The following is an 18,579-nucleotide window of genomic DNA, read 5'->3' on the forward strand; positions in this document are numbered from 1 at the left end:
CCACGCTGGGACCTCTGACACACCTCCTGCACTGCTGTGAGCTCTCCTCCCTCCCAGCCTGGCTGACAAGGCAGGAATTCAGCTCCAAGGACTCCCCAAGGTTACAGGGCCAAACCCTAGTGCCTCAGCCTAGAGAATACGCCTGCTGTAACATGGTTATTAATCTCCCTGGACACTCAGAATTCTGGAGCAGTTAAAGGTAATCCAGTCCAGTGCTCACCAAACTTAGTTGCATATTAATTTTGAGTGACAATTTCCCGTGGCATATCACCGATGGGAACAGAGTTGCTCTGGGTAAGGGGTGGGTGGGTTTCCTCCTGCACGCCTGAGAGGCCCCTAAAGCTCCTTTCTAGAATTCTAGAGCTTCACACAGAACTGTTAAAAGCCACTGGTTCAGTCCTGGATACTGCATATGAGGAAACAGAAACCTGGAAACGTAGTGATAATATACCTAGAAAAGTAGCAGCAAAAGCCAGGACTACTCTCCTCCCCACTCCCAGGTCCCATCTTCGTGCAGAACCAGACCCACAAGGACCTCTCCAGGCACAAAGAGGTTTCTGAACCTCAGTTCTGTCACCCTGGTTCCTACAGCCGTACCTCATCCAGCCGGCAATTACAGGGCGAGCTGCTCCACTGGGATTAATTCTCTAGATGAATATATGACAGTCCTTCCAGTGCCAAAACAGGTTTCATCTGCCCCCTTCTTTTTTAACAATTTTATCCAAACAACTCTTTTTCTTTTAAATCTTTTTTTTTTAATTGGAGTTTAATTTGCCAACATATAGTGTTAACACCCAGTGCTCATCCTGTCAAGTGTCCCCCTCAGTGCCCATCACCCAGATCCAAACAACTCTTAAAACTACTGATTCTTCCTAGCAGCTCTGAACATCCTGAAACTGTATGCAAAATGCCATGTGAGCATGGTGGGGGTGGGTGGCAGTGGTAATGGGTTTGGGGGGAGAGAGTCTCTCCAGATTGTCACAATTCTCAAAGGGTGCCAAGAGTCCCTGGGTGGCTCAGTCAGTTAAGGGTCTGCCTTCAGCTCAGGACATGATCTCGGGGTCCTGGGATTGGGCCCTGAGCCAGGTTTCCTGTTCAGTGGAGAGCCTGCTTCTCCCTCTCCCCGCCCCCTTGTCATGCTCTCTCTCACTATCTCTCTCAGGTCAATAGATAAAATCTTTTAAAAATAATAAAATTAAAAAGTAAAAAAGTAAAAAAGGGTGCCAAAGGAGAGTTGGTCTTTCTTTTCCTGGTGATTCAGGGTCAAAGTGAACCTCCTCTTTATGCCAGACCAGAATACCCAGCACAGTTCTGTGTAGCCTTCTGGGGCCCCACTCCCACACATCCCTGGTGATACATGGCTATCTCGGTGCAGCCCTGCTTCCCCTCCCAGGGCACATGCACCATGCTGCCACCAAGGAAAGCAGATCAGTGGCCTTGTATGGATGGATTTCGAGGACTTTGGCTCTGATGATGAATTCCCAAGAGGCTGCATCTGAACCTGCTATACCATGAGCCTCCATCCTATCTGGGTTTCTATTCTGGAATTTGAAAGGACTGTGGCAATAACCCAGCTCAGTTTAACCCAAACTTCAGTCATCTGCCTGCCTCTATGATATCTGCCATGTGTATGTGTTGCTTGCACTCTTTGTTATTTACCTAATCATTTTATTTGATCTCATTTTTTTTTCTTTTGACTTAAATACATTTTAAAAGGAAACTTTAGGGTTGCCCAGCTGGGTTCAGTTGGTGGAGGCTATGACTCAAGAACTTGGGATTAGGAGTTTGTAGGGCACCTGGGTGGCTCAGTGGCTAAGCATCTGCCTTTGGCTCAGGGTGTGATCCCGGGGTCCTGGGATCGAGTCCCACATCAGGCTCCCCACAGGGTATCTGCTTCTCCCTCTGTCTGTGTCTCTGCTTCTCTGTGTCTCTTATAAATAAATAAATAAATAAATAAATAAATAAATAAAAACCTTAAAAAAGAAAAGGGAGTTTGAGCCCCATACTGGGTATAGAGATTACTTAAAATAATCTTAAAAAAAAAAAAGGGAAACTTTAAATCACTATTATAGCCTTCAAATAGCCTTCAATTGAGCAATCCCACTTGCAGGGATTTATCTGGAAGATACACCCCTAACAATGTAAAAATGCACATACACAAGGCTATTCACTGAAGCATTACTTGTAATTGCAAAATATTGGAAACTACCTAAATGTCCAAGCATAAAGATCGGTTGGATAAACTTTGGTACACACACACACACACACACACACACACACACACAGCTGTAAAAGAGAATGAGGAAGATAGCAGTGAGCTGATACAGAGTGATTTACAGGGAAGTCACTAAGAGAATAGAGTGAATACTATGTGTCACCCTGTGTGGAAAAGAAAAGGAAGAATAAGAAAATATATATAAACTGGCTTTTTCTTACAAAAACAAATACGGGAAGGACATTCTAGAAAGCAAGAGCGTTGGTTATCTACAGAGGTAGGGGAATGGGAATGGAAAGAATATGGAAGAAGGGTCACTTCCTGAACATACCTTTTTGCATAGTTTTAAGTTTGTTAATAATCCATGTTTAAAAAAAAAAAGAAATTCAATCTATAAAAATGGGAAAGAAAAACCCTAAACTGGACCTCCCACCCCCCAAAAAAGGACCAAGTATCTTTTCAAACGAATAGCATACCTACTCTGACATGGATAAAAGAACAAAGGAAGGGCAGACTAATCCAAGTCACTACAAACATGATACTTGACTCTATACCTTCAGTTGGGAGACAGGTGAAGCATCGGAGGAGGGGGGATTGCAAACCATCCCAAACTCTTGTTTATTAAATAATAAATAAACTGAAACTTTTTACGACATATTGTAGGATCGAGCAAACAAATGTGTTGACGTTGTTGGGAGCCAAGGCTCTACTGAAGAAGTGACACACAGATTTGGAACGGGGGAAGGCAAAAAAGAACGCTCTGGGAACTGATGTGCATTGGTATGATTACTGGAGGCATTGGTACGCATTCCTGATTTCTAAGATACATATACGTGTATGCATGTTTGTACACAGGTATATGTGTGCATGAATAAATGTGTATTTTGTGTATATACATGCAGCTGTTTTGTAGATCTGTCCACTGAAAGCCACTCCGGGAGCCACCAGCACATCTGGCACTCAGATCTTGGCCCCCAATACCACTGTGCATTGAGAGGAACCAGGGTTTTTCAGAGAAATGGCTCATCCTGGGGATGGGCATTCCCCCATCCATTCCAGGAAAAACCTGGAATACCTTATGAAACCAGAAAGTATAAGGATTGCCCAAAAGAAATGATGGGAGCGCAGCACCAGGACACAGCAGTCAGCTCAGAAGTGTTCCAAATGACCAAATCTGGGACAATCTGAGCACCATATTAATTAAATCAGTAATGAAACATAAACCACTGAAAACTGGAATCCACGAGTCCATGCCAAGAACCGATAAAGAAAGAATTGGGAAGAAGGGGGGAATCTTGCTTACAGTGGAATGCTGAAGGCTGACTTTTAAACTCGGAGAGAGAGTGCTGATGTTAGAAAAAATCAACATTTTCGCCACCATTCTGGTAAAGACTGGATCAGGCAAGTATCATCAATGAATGCCAGCTCCCAGGGATGAGGCCCAGGATACCTGCATCATCTCTAAGCATCTCCCCCATGTACTGCAAATTAGTTGTAAAGAAAAGAGAAAGCAATTATACAGTGGAGGGAACGGGAAGTACCTTGGCCAGGTGACCAATATTCACATCACCTGTGAGGGTCAGGAGGCCATCAGGTGCCTCCAGGTGGGACACTCCAAGAAGGACATGACACCACTTATGCCACAGTCCAGCCAGGAATGTATAACTTCCATCTAATCACAAAGAAAACATCAAAGACAGAATAGGGAACATTTTATTAAAATAAAAGAGGGAGAGGTACTGCATTCTTCAACAATGCCAATGTTGTAAAAGAGAAGGTTGTGGAAAAATGTTCCAGAGTCACGAAGGCCAAAGAGACATGACAATTAAAGGCACTACCTGAATCTAGACTGGGTTTTCTATTGGTGGCGGGGTACAGCGGGGAGGGGGGGGGGGAGGATATGCTCTAAAGGAGATTACTGGGCACACAGACAACTCCAAATAGGGACAGCAGAAACCTACACTGAGGTGGACGGCTGCCCTGGGGTCACAAGAGTGATTGTCCAATTCTTAGCAACCACGTGCTGCTGCATATATGGGGAAGCAATAGGATGGATGCAACTTACCCAGGAAAAAAGCATGTGTGTGCATGGACAGAGAGAGGGAAAACATAAGAAAGTAAAGGGGCTACAATATATTAAAGGATGAAACTGGGTAAAAAGTAAACAGATGTTCTTTACACTGTTTTTGTTTTTCCAAATTCTTATAAATTTGAAATTCTTTTCAAATGAAAAAAAAAATGCCTCATTACTACTCTAAACATATAGCCACAGTGTAGACAGGAAGCAAGTGTGAAAATGTACATGATGAGGGACCAACCAGGAGTGAGGCCTGCTGTGTGCTGGAAAGGGGGGAACGTGAGGGAGGCGAGGAGGACACCAGGTCAGGCTGCCCTGGAGCTGCTGTCAACAAGAATCTCACCGCCCCGTCCCACCTAAAACCATCCCCATATCCTTCAGCTGGGGCAGTGCTGATCTAGCCTAATCTCTGCATGCTACAGAAGGGGAAACTAAGGTACAGAGGGATCGAGGTGTTGGGAGCAACATCCCTGCTGCTGCGGCTCCTCTCCCAGCACTACCCATTGGCCACATCCTGGAAAGGAAAAAATCTGTGTGGTTATAGTCCCAGCACCAGGACCCATAATCTTGAAGGCTCTAGCACCCCAGTCTGGTGGGTGGTATGACCCCTTTATACAACAGGAATGTTGAGCCCCTGAGAGTCAAGGAATGTCCTTGTGAGGCTGAGTGGCTGGACGTGGGAACCCAGATCTCCAGCATCTCTGGTTTCACAGGCCTGCCCTGGCCCTCCTTGGCCTCTATCATTTCCACAAAAACCCCCAAGGCAGGAGAGGATTTGCAGACCCGTGGTCATAGCAGTCATGATGGCCAAAAGGTAGAAGCAACCCAAGTGTCCATCAAGGAGTGAATGGATAAGCAAAAATGTGGTATATCCAAAAAATGGAATATCATTCAGCCTTAAAAAGGAAGTCCTGGCACAGGTGACACCACGGATGAACCTTGAGGACATGACGCTAAGTGAAATAAGATAGTCACAAAAAACAAATGCTGCATGGTCCCATTTATAGGAAGTACGTAGAACAGTCAGATTCAAAGAGGCAGAAAGTGGAAAGGTGGTTGCTGGGAGAGGGAGGGGGGGAGATGGGGAGTTAATGTTTAACGGGGACAGAGTTTCAGTTCAGGAAGAGGAAAAGAGGGGTAGAGACGGATGGTGGTTCTGTTGCACAATAGCAGGAATGTACAGGAGAGGCCGGAGGACCCTCAGCACCCCAGGAGGTCAACCTCTCCCCCTCTAAATGACAGCTCTGGCCAGATCCCTGAGCTTCCCTGATGCTCTGACACTCTGATTTCTTTAAATAACAGCAATAATCCATCAACTTGCCCAGAATGATATACATTCTAATCTGATTAATATTTGGTAAATGAAGTGCTTTTCAGGGAAATGGCAGGCATGACCTCCCAACAGTCTTTGACTTCACAAATTCAAGGATTTTCTGAGTTGCCCTCTGTGTTCTACATTCCAGGAATCAAAATGAGGACAGACAATAAAAAGGGGGAAGGGGAGAATAAGAAGGCTTTAACGAGAACGTTCAGGGAAGGAGGAGAAAGATGCCCTTGCTGGTTACCTAGGAAATAAGGGAAGGACTGTATGCTATTGGCTGGCTTTGAAGCAGATTTCAAGAGGAAAATAGCTCCTGGCAACAACAGGGTGTGTATGAGCTGAGGATTTGGGGGGAACCTCTTCCTTTGTTTTGTGTTTTGCCTTCCCTGAACAGCACAAGGTTGAATTTAGATTTTTTTTTTTTTTTTCTGGGAAGTTCCTTATACAAGTTAAGCCCATTTGAAAAGGTAGCACTCCCACATCTTTACAATGGCGGGCCAGCCTCCTAATCCTCCTTCTCTCTCCCTTCCCACTGTCCCCCACCACACACACACACACACACACACACACACACACACACACACACACACACTCTCTCACCCACCTCACTAAGTCATTATACAAATTAATAGAGAACCGGGCTTCACAGAAACTTGCAGTAGGGGGTGGGGGATGCCCAACCCCAAGTCCCTCCAGCCAAGCCAAAAGGCCCCTTCAAGCTCCTCACTCTGCTCTCTAGCCTTTAGTGCTCATGAATCACATGGTTAAGTGCGGGGACAGAGACGTTCTCATTTCTGACAAGCTGAGGGCTGGGCATCGTGAAGGCCTCCCAACTGGTAGAGAAGCAATGACTTGCTGAGGGTCACAGAGCTGCTCAGGAGCAGCCCCTCCAGGGTCTAGGATTCAGACTCCAACCTCCCAATGGCTGATCCATGGCTCATCCCAATCAGGAAACTCTGCCAGCCGTGGGGTTGGCTCTGGGTTTTTAAGAGGAGCCAGAAATGAGGCCACGGTTCCATCTCATTTCAATAGAGACTTAAAACAAAACAAAACAAAAACACCAAAGCCGGAGTTCCAAACTTCCGGGTACCCCTCAATTCCCAGCTGACCTGGCAGGTTCAGAGTGAGAGTTGTCCTCTTCACCCCGTGCCTTTGTTGGGATGCAAGAAAAGAGCAGGTTTTCAACCTCAGGCCAGGAAATCGGTGCATTCTTTTCCCATAGGGAAAAAAACAAAAGCTAAACCCTTTTCCTCAAACAAGATGTCCAAGCCACTCTCTTTCTCTTGTCCTAGGTCTGTTTATCAAGCTACTACTCTAAGTGACTCCAAAGAGACAACTGTCCTTTCAGACTGAAGAGAAAGGTAAGATAGAACGAGCACTGAGTAGACACTTCTTTGGCTTTGGCCATCAGGGCACTCTTCTCTGGCCTTTTAGTGTGCAATTTCTGCAAATTTAGGGGCCCTGTGATTTTCTTGGTTTCAGAATGAGTCACTCGTCACTTGGGACCTGCAGTAGAGCAGAGGGTCCAGAGGCACACATTTATTTCACACTACTTCCTTGTCTGGGCTTAAATGTGGAGGAGGTGTGAATTCTGGTTGCATTTGTAGAAAAAGAACATGTTAATGCCACATTTAAATCAGGTCATGGCAAAATTGTGACTTGTGACCACATGCCTTTTTATGCCAGTGCTCTATATGTCACCTTTTTAAGGCAAGATTTCCCCACTAACATGGGGATGGCAGGGTTTGCATGGGCACTGGTGCCAGCATCTCTTCGCTCAAGAGTCACGTGTGCCTGTCTGTCACAAGCAGGACATCACAAGAAGTCTCTAGATCTAGGGACAAGGCAAGAAGCTTGCTTGGGAAAAAATACTCTGGAGGGGGAAAGAGCCACATAGCCACCTCCAAAGAGCAAGGGAGCAGACAGCCCTGAGAGGCATGAGGAGCACACAGAAACAGTGTGGCTTTCTAGGGGGGCATCTGCTGTTTCCTCTGCGTCAATAACCACACCCCTTTCTGATAAACACATCCTCTTTTTTAAACTGAGGGAGTCATCAAAGGATCAACAAGTGACCCAACCGGCACAGAACACACCTCTACAGCAGTGGGTGAGCCAGGCCTATCAGTGTCATGGAGCATCAGCCCCTAGACTAGAGCTGCAGCTGACGGGAAGCTGATGGGAAGTTTGGTAATAAGTTGATAGGATGTGAGCCTGGCACTGCTGATGGTCATCTATACTCAGGTCCGGGCCTGCCCAAGCCTTCCAGTGATGTGAACAATAATTGCCCTTTTGATGCCAGTCTGAGTTGAATTCCTAATTCTTATAACCATAAGAATTCTAACATATACATTTATTTAAAAAACAGAAAAAAAATCACATGAATTACATCTTTTCATATTCCATTTCCACACGAGGAAACAGGTACAGGGCTCGGGGAGGCCACTCAAGGCTTGCAATAAACCCAGACATGACTGTAAGGCTAGCATCCCATTTCTTAGCATCTGCCGTATTGATGCTGTGGCCTATACCCTTCCAAGTCACGGGAGCTAACAGCTGCATGCTTTTACCCCAACACAGTCTAAGGAGAGAATACCCACCAACTGTACCTTAAATCTGAAAATAACTAAGAGATCAAGGACACCATTCACATGAAAGCTGCTGCAGCCCAGTTAGGGGTCTCTGCTGGACAGGCCTGTGAGAGCTGTATTTATTTATGTTGAGCTGAGCGGGAAGATGCTAGGTCCATAATATTTTGGAATAACTAATGTGTGTTCAGGGAAACAGGAGGGCACTGAAACAACAAGAGGGTCACTGAGAGCCATGTTCGACCAAGCTCTAACATCAGCATCAACTGTCCAAGCAAAACCTCCAGGAGATCCCAGGGCCTTGTCTGGTACAACCTGGCCAAGTAGCCATCCAGAAAACAGGTTTTTATGGGCTGGTGATGAACGTTTCTCCCCTTGCCCCCTGCACCAGGCAGGGAGGCTCAGCATCTGGGGAGCCATCACCCCAATCTCAATAGTGAGCTGGCACAGTAGCCTGGCCGAGCCACAGGAGCCCCGCACACCAGGACTGGGCCTCCAGGCTGACTCATTTGACTGTGTTTGTGGCCAAGCCTGCCCTGTCCACACCAGGGTTAGTCATGGCCAGGCCTGGTTAGACAGCAGCCCTTAAAAGGACTGGAATGAAAGAGGTAGCATCTTTCCAAAACAAAATCGACAAGAACACAGAGTACAAAATGGGGTGAAATCCTCCTCCTTTTGCCCAGTGTGGCCACAGCACAGCTAAACCCCAGGTTTTAAGCAGACAATTTTCTCCTGAGTTTAAGAAAGAAAAGAAGAAAGATACAAATAAGCAAACTAAGAAGGCTTGCTTACCTTACGTTTGCCCCTCACCTCCCCACCAAAGTGATACTTGTTGGCATACGTGTTCTGAGCCAAGAACGAATGCCTATTCCAAATGCTGACTGCGCACTTTAAACAAAAAGAAAAGCATGCTGGGGATCTCAGCCTTAAAAAGAGGGCCGGGTAGCACCAGAGAGATGCTTTGGTTATACTTATTGAAATGTGATCGTGGCATTCCCTGAGAACTGCCAAGAAAATTAGAATGGGGCCAGCAGGGTGGGGAAAGGGGCAGGTTTCAGCTCCATAATCACAGCAAACTCCCCAAAACAAATGATTCCCAGTCATTGATTTACTGAGCTACTGCATTTTCCAGCTTCAGACACCGTGGACTAGGGACTCACATGGTCCAGACTGATGGGCTAAGGGCTTTGGAGCAGACACCACCAGACCAAGGCCTAGGAGGATAGCCTGCAGTAGGAGCTGAGGACAGCCCGTGTCTGTGCCATGAGGTGTGGTGGGAGCTCGTGTCCAGCACGCAGCTCCACTCTGAGTGCGCAGGGCCGTGGCCGAGACCCCATCTGTGTGGCTGTGCACCCGGCCCATGACACAAGAGACTGCACAGCTAAAGCTTGCCTAATTCCAGAGCAGACAGTGCTCTCCAGATTGAGGTGTGAGTATCTAAGCGAGAGGAAGGTGGAAATTAAACCAGAATCATCCCCAACACAAACCAAGAAGAGGAATGAATGATTCTGCTTACTGAGCACACATGCCCCAAAGCCAGGTGTACCTCATTCTAAACAGACAGGACTTTGAATAAATCTTGATGTAAGATTATCTAGGGGATTATATTTGATTATTTGATTCCGGAAAAAAATGACTTATTAAATATACATAATCTCATTAAACACAAGTTTTCTTCCTGCAGTGCACTAGGAATAATGACTGTGTCAAAAATCATAATCGCAGGTGATGGGGAGTAATAAAAACTCCAATAAACATGATGAGAGCAGTAGTGTCAGTGAATGCTTGTGACACGGGTCAGGCACTGCTCTGAGCACGGTACACGTATTAATGCATTTAATTCTTGGAAACACAGAGTAAGTACTATCTGCTACCTTCTTTTTACCAACGGGGAAACCGAGGCATGTGGCTCCAAGTTAAGAACCCTGCTCTGGGTCACCCGTGCGATGAGGGCAGGCCTTGCAGTGGACCTGCCCACAGCTGCCTGCGGAGGGCTGAGCCCACAGAATGAGGTACACTGGCGTCAGGAATGGACGGAAGGAAGTACCCACGGACACACAACGGGGACCAGACACGAGTGACAGCCTGGCTGACAGCGCAGGCAGCAGGGTGGTGTTCGCGGGCGCACTCACCTTCACTCTCCCCACTCGTCCTGATGCCTTTTGAACCACCCTCAATACCTTTAGTCTTCTCAGCGTCTTCCTGGGCATCCTCGGTGGGCCCCTTCTCGTCATCGTCTTCCTCCCCAACGTTTTTGTAGTTGGGTCTCTTCTGCACCCGCCTCTTGCCCTTGTGCTTGTTCATCTCAAGGGAGCGTTCTAGAGTCTCGGTGGGTTTAATGAAGCACCGAATGCTGGGCTTGGCCTAGGGAAGTCAACACACGGATTGGAACCTTGGAATCTTGCGGGACGCTATCATCAAGCTGCCTGAGTGCTGTGTCCCCAAGAAATTCTATTTCCAAAACAAAAAAGGCAACCTCCCACGTTGTCATCGTAACTATGATTAACACTACCATTGTTAAATCATCAGAACAATAGCACCAGCTACCATCTACTGCCCGCCGCCCTGAGTTAGCAACACTAGCTCTGTGCTTCCCAAAGGTCACTCGTTTGCCTAGGAAACACACCTCTCTTAGCACTTTTATGGTACTCTGCTTGTGCCAGATGCTCTCTAAGGGCGCTGACTGTACTATCTCACTTGAATTTGACAACGACCCCATGAGGTCGTCCTGTTGTTTCACTCCCTTTACAGACGATAAAACTGAGGCTCAGAGGCGGTGGATGACCCACCCGTGGTCAAAGGACCAGGAGGCAGCAGAGCTGGGATTCAAACCCACACACCCTCCACCCAACTTAGGTCTTAAGTACAGCACGCTGGTGGTATTAACTTCTAGCTTAAATACATTTATTTTAAAAGAAACTGTATACCACTACAGAACATGGAACACCAATATATCTTGCTGTTATAAAAATAAGAAAAAAAAAAGGTGCACTGGATGTAGCCAAATGCTGGCTCTGTAGAAAAGGGGCTTGTCAAGCACCAGTGAGGAGTTAAAGCTCATCCGCAAAGGAAGCTGACCCCAAAGAAAGTTTTCTAAGAAGTCAGGAGGCTTTCTAAGAGGATGAAAAAGGCCGGTGTGTTGCCTGTGGATCATGCCCCATCCTATGGGAAACACGTAGCCGTATCTCAGTCCAGGTAACACAGATGAGCTTGAGGGATCGCCACTCCCATTTTATAGATGAGAAAACAGAGGCTCCAAAGGGCAAAGTGACTCGCCAGATATCACACAGCTCCTGAGCCACACATCAGACTGGGAACTGAAGTCTGCACAATCCCAAAGCCCAAGCTCCTCCTGAAATAAGGGTGCTTCAGGAAGAGCTCAAACTCAGTTAGGTGCTCAGTACCCTTTAAAAAGTATTTACATACAAATGGACCAGGTCCAGAAGGGAACAAAGACAAAAGAAAACGGATTTGTTTGAGGCAGGATTCTGACTGAAGTATTTTTCTCTTTTCAGCATCTGGATGAGGTCCAGACATCGTTTTGTCATTTAAAAAATAAAAAAAATTAAAAAAAAAAATAAAGTTTTAAAGAAAACTTTTCCATTATCTTGATATAGTTTATCCATCTTCTGAATTCACCCTCAACCAACCGCCAGCTATATTCTGGGGGCCACCATACTTTGCTTAAGTGGAATGTCTTCAAGGAGCACAGATTAATTTCAATATCGTTCAAAACAAAACCTAATTGGAAACTAAATTAGCATCCAAATCTGAACATTAATTTTTATTTACTCACTTTGGATTATTCATCCACAAAAATGACAGATAAATTGAGATATGATTCTACTGCCCAGGAAACCCAGATAGCACATTACAGACGCCAACGGCTGCGAGCCCAGAGGTGGGAGCACCCCGAGCATGCGCCACTTGACAGACAGCATCCATCAGAGTCCACTTAGGATGCTGTGTGACCAAACACAGCCCCTCATCTTCTGCTGAAGGCTTCAAACCCAGGAAGTCGAGGGTCCCAAGATTAAGTCACCACAATCAGAGCTTTCTGAAACAGAAAGCTGAGACTAAATGCAGAGCAAAGTATCACCCAGTTAGAAGGTCCAAGCAAAAATTCACTGGACGGACGTAGAAAACTCTCCCTGAGCTCTGTATGAACTTGGATGTACAAAAGTGCTAAAATAAAGGGAAGTGAAAGTGTGTGTCCAGGGCTGCTCAGGGCATTACGATCCCCAGCTGGACTCCCATGAGCTGTGGGTCCTCTCCGAGTGAGCATCAGGGTCCTTGTCTAAAACACAGTGCGGATAACGCCAGCCTTCTAGAACTAAATGTCATCTCGAATATAAAAGTTCTTTTGGTAAGCATCCAACATATGAGAGTCACCTTCCTTTCCTTGCCTCAACAAAAATGGAAAAAAAAAAAAAAAGGCTAAGAGTCAACTGTAAAAATAAATTTTAAAACTTTCCAAAGGGATCTGCTTTTCTCAACAGTCAGGTATTGGGAGGACATGTTTACTGGGGAAATTTCAAACCTTTAAAATGCAACCTACCCAGTGAACAGCTGGAAATAACCTAAATGTCCATCAAGAGGGGAGTAGTTAGGTAATTACAGTCTGACCATAGAATGGGAATCCACATACATGTTAAAGAGACCCAGCTCTTTTTGTACCTATATGCATGCATACAGAATTGGTACCAGAGTGGAAAAGCAAGAGCAGGGAGCTCAGTAGGGGCCCTTCAAGTAAAGCTTTACAAGGGCTACACGTGATGCTGTGAACAGCTTTTCCTCGAAAGTGGCCTAAGAATGTCTTGGGATTTAGTCTTTGGGGGCTAAGAAAAAGCAGGTGGTCCTGTGTGCACACCCACACAAGCGCATTTGTATATTTTTTTTTTATTTCTAGACCTTTCTGTTTGAAATTTCTAATCCTGTACGCATGTTAATTAAAAAAAAAATTATCAGGAATCATTTGGACATTATAATTTTGGACTTTATTCTTCCTTTCATTTTTCTTTTATATTTAAAAGCCTGATTGTGGAGAAGCAGACAGGGCTTGGCTGGGAAATGTAAACAGAGATCCATGAACATTCCTGCTGCTCCTGTCAAGAGCCTCCTGGCTGCTGGCCTCCAGGAATCTCTGTGGGACAGTGGACAATCCCAGATATTCCAGATGGAAGGCCCCCAGGAGAAGGACCCATCCACCTTACCCTCGGGTATACTCTCAACACTAAACCAGGTGCCTGGAGCAGGGCAGGACCTCAATGGGCAGCTACTGAGTGAATTCATGGCTGCCTGTACCCATACTGTACCCAAAGCAACAGAGAGAACAGTAAAGAAGAAAAGTGAGGGATAGAAGAAACCAGGAGCCTGACAGCCTCAGGAGATTAGCACAGTGCAAGGGCAGGCGCAGAATGGGGAAAGTTCACTTCTGAGTCAAAACTCAGGAGGCCTTTGGGTTTATCTTCTCATAAAGCTAGCACACCATGTACGCCCCAGACAAAAATATTCTGCGAATCACATGTACAGTTCCCAAATGCCACAAGTTCAGGTTTTGCTAAGGGCTCATCTCCCAAGGACCTGGAGCCTGAGATGCCAAGAGGAGTGTGGAGATATGGGGCCATCCTTGCTGACAGCACAGATTCTTCCAGTTATCCAGAGAATGTAGCTGGAGAGCCTAGGCTCTGTGGCTGGCCATTAGAGCTGGCTTCTGAGGTCAGGGCCAGCGGAAGGCCAGCAATGTGATTTCAGGGGTGGCCCAAGGGCTGAACTCCCTGAAGTGTCTGCTTCCACCTTACTCTCCACCCCACCACCCTAAGGCTTCCATCCTTGTTTAAAATACTCCAGAAGGTAACTCCCCAGGGGTTGGAAGTAACTAAGGGCTTTTAGGGCTGCAGGATTTGAGAGTCAGCTCTGCACAGACAGTGAGGGGGGTCTGAAGCAAGGGGTCAGGAAGGAGGACGCAAACACCTAAGGCCCTGGTGTTGGACACAGAAATACCCCAGGTGTCAAACAGAATGCCCTCCATTAGGTCTGGGGGCACCCCATCCTAGAAAGGACACATGCACATGAAAAAGCAAGCTGCAGGGGCGCCCGGGTGGCTCAGCTGGTTAAGCATCTGCCTTTGGCTCATGTCATGATCTCGGCGTCCTGGGATCAAGCCCCGAGATGGGTTCCCTGCTCAGTGAGTTTGCTTCTCCATCTGCCTCTCCCCTCTGCTCATTCTGTCTCAAATGAATAAATAAAATAAAAACAATCAAGCTACAGTTGAGCCACCCATCCAGGATTCCGTTTACAATTTAAAAAACAAAAAAAAAATCAATTAAAACATGTCCATCTGAATTGTGTTTTCCTGTGTGGATAGATATGTAAATGATGGTGACCATGGCAAGGTATAGAAGGTTACAGACGCCCCAGCCCCAGAGAGTGGTCCCTTCTTGAGAGGATAGGGAGGTTGGGGGAACTTTCACTTTCTTTTCTAGTCGTCTCTATGTCATCCAGTCCTTGTGCCCCAAGAGAGTTATTACCAAAGCCACTTAAATGTCAAGAGTACCTTTAAAGGAGGTACCTAATGCCACTGAACTGTATACTTAAGAATAGGTAATCCATTATTTTATATGTATTTCACCAAAAAAAAAAAAAAAAAAAAAAAAGACACTTTAGGAGGAGTAGGTTATAGACCAAGAACGAGCTGCAAGAAATGTCTTCTGCCTTGACACAGACACACAGTCATAAGCAAAAAGCCATTGACACACCTGATTACTGAACTTTATGTTATCCCTCAATTGAAAAAACATTCACCTACAGAATCGTCAGCGAAAGTGATTGTTCTAACACCCTAAGGACAAGCTAGGAGCAGATGGGACAAGTCTGGAGGCTGGATGCACCGCAGTCACCACAGGACTGACCTCACTCACTGAGCCAGACCAAACACCAGGGGTGAAGCAGCCCTGGGCCTGCCTGCACAGGGCTCCCAGACCAGCCTGGAGCAGGCAGGGTTCTGGCGTGCGTCCACGTGGACTCCGGGGGCACGGAGGAAGGAGTGAGGAACCCTGCCAGGCAGGGGAGGCGGAGGTGAGAGGGAAGCTCAGGAGGGCTTCGTGGAGAAGGAAATGACTGGTCCAAGTCTTGAATGGTAGCAGGAGTTCACGAGAACACTTGGGAGGAGAGAATGCTAGGAAGGCCAGCTCAGAGCTCTGGCCCGTTCACCCTTTATTTCTGTCAAGGCCCGGATCACTGGAGTGGGTGGGAGTGGGTGTACCAGGTGACTGCAGCGGTGCCCCGGGACACAATGTGCTTGGCCAGCTCCCAAGGGAGCAGCAGGCACACAGCAAGTCACGGGGTGGTGCTGGGCCAGCTGGATGGTCCCTCCAGCCACCTGCTCCTGACGGGGGTTTACGGTGCTCGTGGCCCGAGCAGCGCTGTCAGAGTATCCCCGCCTCTGTACCTGGTAGATCCAAGCTGCTCAATGGGTTTCTTTGTACCCACTCAATGGTTCGGGGGAGAGGAAGGAGGGGATGGCCAGGAAAAGCAGCATGGGGACAGCAGGCAGGCCGCTCTGGGAAGAATCTTGGCTGAGAGGGAAAGGAAGAAGAAAAGAGGCTGGCAGCTAGAGAGGGCAGACAAGGGCTCAGACAGGTGACATGGCTCTGGTGTCTGGCTCTGGCTCTGTAGGAGCTATTGCCATGATCTAGGAAAGCTCACCTTCCACGTTCTCCTAGGCAGAGCCTGCTCACCTTCTGAGGAAGCGGCTAGAATCCTTTTGTTCAAACAGCTCTGCCGTTCTCTTCGAGAACTAGGAGCAAGGAGGCAGGCCACGCTGTCTAACAAAAATCTGCCCAACATAAGGGTAGACCCAAGTCCAACTTCATTCTCACTTACTGGCCCAGGGGCCCTGACCAAATGAGCCTCTGTCTCCCAGTAAGTAAGAGAGAGACAGTAGCAGCTCCATCGCATGCTGCCATGGAGCTACGATGAGATCCTGAGTGCAACCATGCCCGGCACAATGCCTCCCACAAAGAGACACTCTAGAAATACTTATTCACCTTTGACCCCTGGCAGATGGATCACCAGGGTAGAAGAGTAGCAGGGGAGGGGCTAACCTCTAAAAAACAATCACATTCTATTTTAAATTTGGCTCCCTGGCTCCTACAAACTTTCTGCTCGCTGGATTTCTGGTTTGTTAGTGGGCTGGACTCAGCCTCCTCAAAGTGCTCCTGGGCCCCTGGCCAGCCTCCCTGATCCCCAGCGTCAGGGGCTGGGCCTGCAGAGCATACAGCACAAAGGCAGGGCTGCTGGGGCGGCCAGGGCCCAGGCTCAGTGTCCTGCCGCTCACCACCTTCTCCTGGGGCCTCAGTTCCCACAGTCACCAAATGGGCCTCATGGTAGCACTTGCCCCACAGGGCTATGTGGTGCCAAGAAGGAGCATACCTCCTTGTTACCTGTCTCCCGGTACTAAGGACTGCCACTAATGCCCAATTACCTGTCTCCCAGTACGAAGGACCGTCACTAATGCCCAATGGGCATCAGAAATGGACCCAGTGCTGCTGTGAACCCAATATGTACACTGATTCACTTTATCCTCTAACAGGCGACCAGGGGAGGGAGGGAGCTGCAGTGGGCAAAGGACTGGTCCAAGGTCATCCATTTGGCAGAGGCAGAGCCAGGATTTGGATCCAGGGAGTCTGGTTTCAATGCCCACAGGCCTGATGACTCTACTGCATTGCTCCAGCACTCACCGCCTTCAGTGAGCATTTGTCAGCCTGCCAATGTGGGCCAGCCCCCTGCAGGGCAGACCTCAGGGCCCAGCCAGGCCTCAGTCACACCCGTCAGAGCAGCAGGTGGACAGCGCAGCAAAAGCTCAGGGATGGCTGACATACCTACCACTCATGAGGCAGCCTTCTGACCCGACCATCATTCCGGCTGCCCACTCAGTGTGATGACTGACCATTTTGTCTCATGTACACAGGGCTCCAAATGTCACAGGGGGTCATGGTGACCCAGGCATGCACCAACCATAACCAACAGCATGTGGCTTTGCAACTGGCCGTGAAGAGAAGCTCGGCTGATAACTTGCCGAGATCAGCAAGCAAACATCAGAGAGCACAGATGCCAGGATGATACACAGGTGCGCACTACATGCCTGACGCTGAGAAACCCAGTGCTGCTGAGCTGAGGCCAACACGTACAGAACACACAACTGCAACCACATCAGTGTGGCAGCTGGACACGCTGCCAGATGTAATGGGGAAAATAAAACCCATCGGGGAGGAATGTGAAGAGCTAACAGGCCACTTCCATTAACAAGAGGAGCGTGGCATTCTTCTCCACGAATTGGCCAATTATCAGGGAGTTTTAAAGCTGCAGAAGCAAAAAGTAAAGAGATGCCCATTGATCTCCGAGCTCAGAGGACTCGCACTGCACACATGCTGGGCACTGTGACTGTACGAAATGCAGCAGGTAACAGCAAGATGGTGCTGGAACCGCCTCGAAAACAAGCTCTGGGTGCTGCCAGGCCCATAAGAGACCAGCCTCATCTCATCCCCGGAGCTTCTCCACCTGGGCCATCATTTCTGTCCCTCTCAACACCTGGTGGGGTTGCCTGGTATGTCTCTTCAATGCCGTGCCTGGCATTCAACCAAAAGCTAATGAGTTCTGGGGGATAAATTAATTGCAAGATATTTATGATGGAAGAGGTGCATCCAAGGCTCATGTAAAATAAAACACACTCTCTCAGTAAATGACAACACACTAAACACTTGGGTATTTCTTCAGGAAGAGTGTTTTACTCTATCTTACTCTCTAGAAAGAGGTAACTGTGGAATATTGGGAACTCCTAATTACCCCAAACATTTGGCCCAGAGGCCCACATCTCATGCTAAACGGGAGTGACTATTGCTGCAGATGGTGACAGAAGGCCATGAAACAGAAGCAGCATGGGGGTCTGGGGCTGGATGCCTGCGATCCCCTGGTGATGGGGTGGGGGGCAACAGGATGATCACCCAAGCTCTGAGGTCATCAGCTTGCTTATGCAAAGAATATTAATACCACTCTCTGGGTTATCAGGAGCCTAAAAAGAAGATGTCAAAGGAGATGAACAAGATGAGAAACGCACCCCCTTCTCCCACTGACCCAGTATTTTTCTTTTTTTTTTTAAGATTTTATTTATTCATGAGAAACATGGAGAGAGAGAGAGAGGCAGAGACACAAGCAGAGGGAGAAGCAGGCTCCACGCAGGGAGCCCAGTGTGGGACTCAATCCCGGGTCTCCAGGATCACACCCTGAGCCGAAGGCAGGCGCCCAACCGCTGAGCCACCCAGGGATCCCCTGACCCAGTATTTCTTGCACAGTGGCCCTGTTCTGATCCTAGCCAGCCAGT

The 18,579-nt window shown here is 47.6% G+C and overlaps 1 protein-coding gene across 9 annotated transcripts in view; it reads right to left on the reverse strand.

The window, feature by feature from the left end:
- The window catches only part of CLEC16A (C-type lectin domain containing 16A), a 196,139-nt gene that overhangs the window by 137,241 nt on the left and 40,319 nt on the right, over nucleotides 1-18,579 (reverse strand). For 6 of the 9 annotated variants that reach the window (XR_012000645.1, XR_012000644.1, XM_072753853.1 and 3 more), the window contains exon 10: nucleotides 10,331-10,562. Coding sequence is in view for 7 of the 9 variants with exons in the window: in XM_072753853.1 (XP_072609954.1) it covers nucleotides 10,331-10,562 (232 nt within the window). In the remaining 2 variants the exon portion in view is untranslated. The remainder of the gene's footprint in view (nucleotides 1-10,330; nucleotides 10,563-18,579) is intronic. The other 3 variants (XM_072753856.1, XM_072753854.1, XM_072753859.1) reach the window with 1 other exon arrangement.

The sequence above is a fragment of the Vulpes vulpes genome, chromosome 3 (genome assembly GCF_048418805.1).
Source record: "Vulpes vulpes isolate BD-2025 chromosome 3, VulVul3, whole genome shotgun sequence".
In the NCBI taxonomy this organism is placed as follows: domain Eukaryota; kingdom Metazoa; phylum Chordata; class Mammalia; order Carnivora; family Canidae; genus Vulpes; species Vulpes vulpes.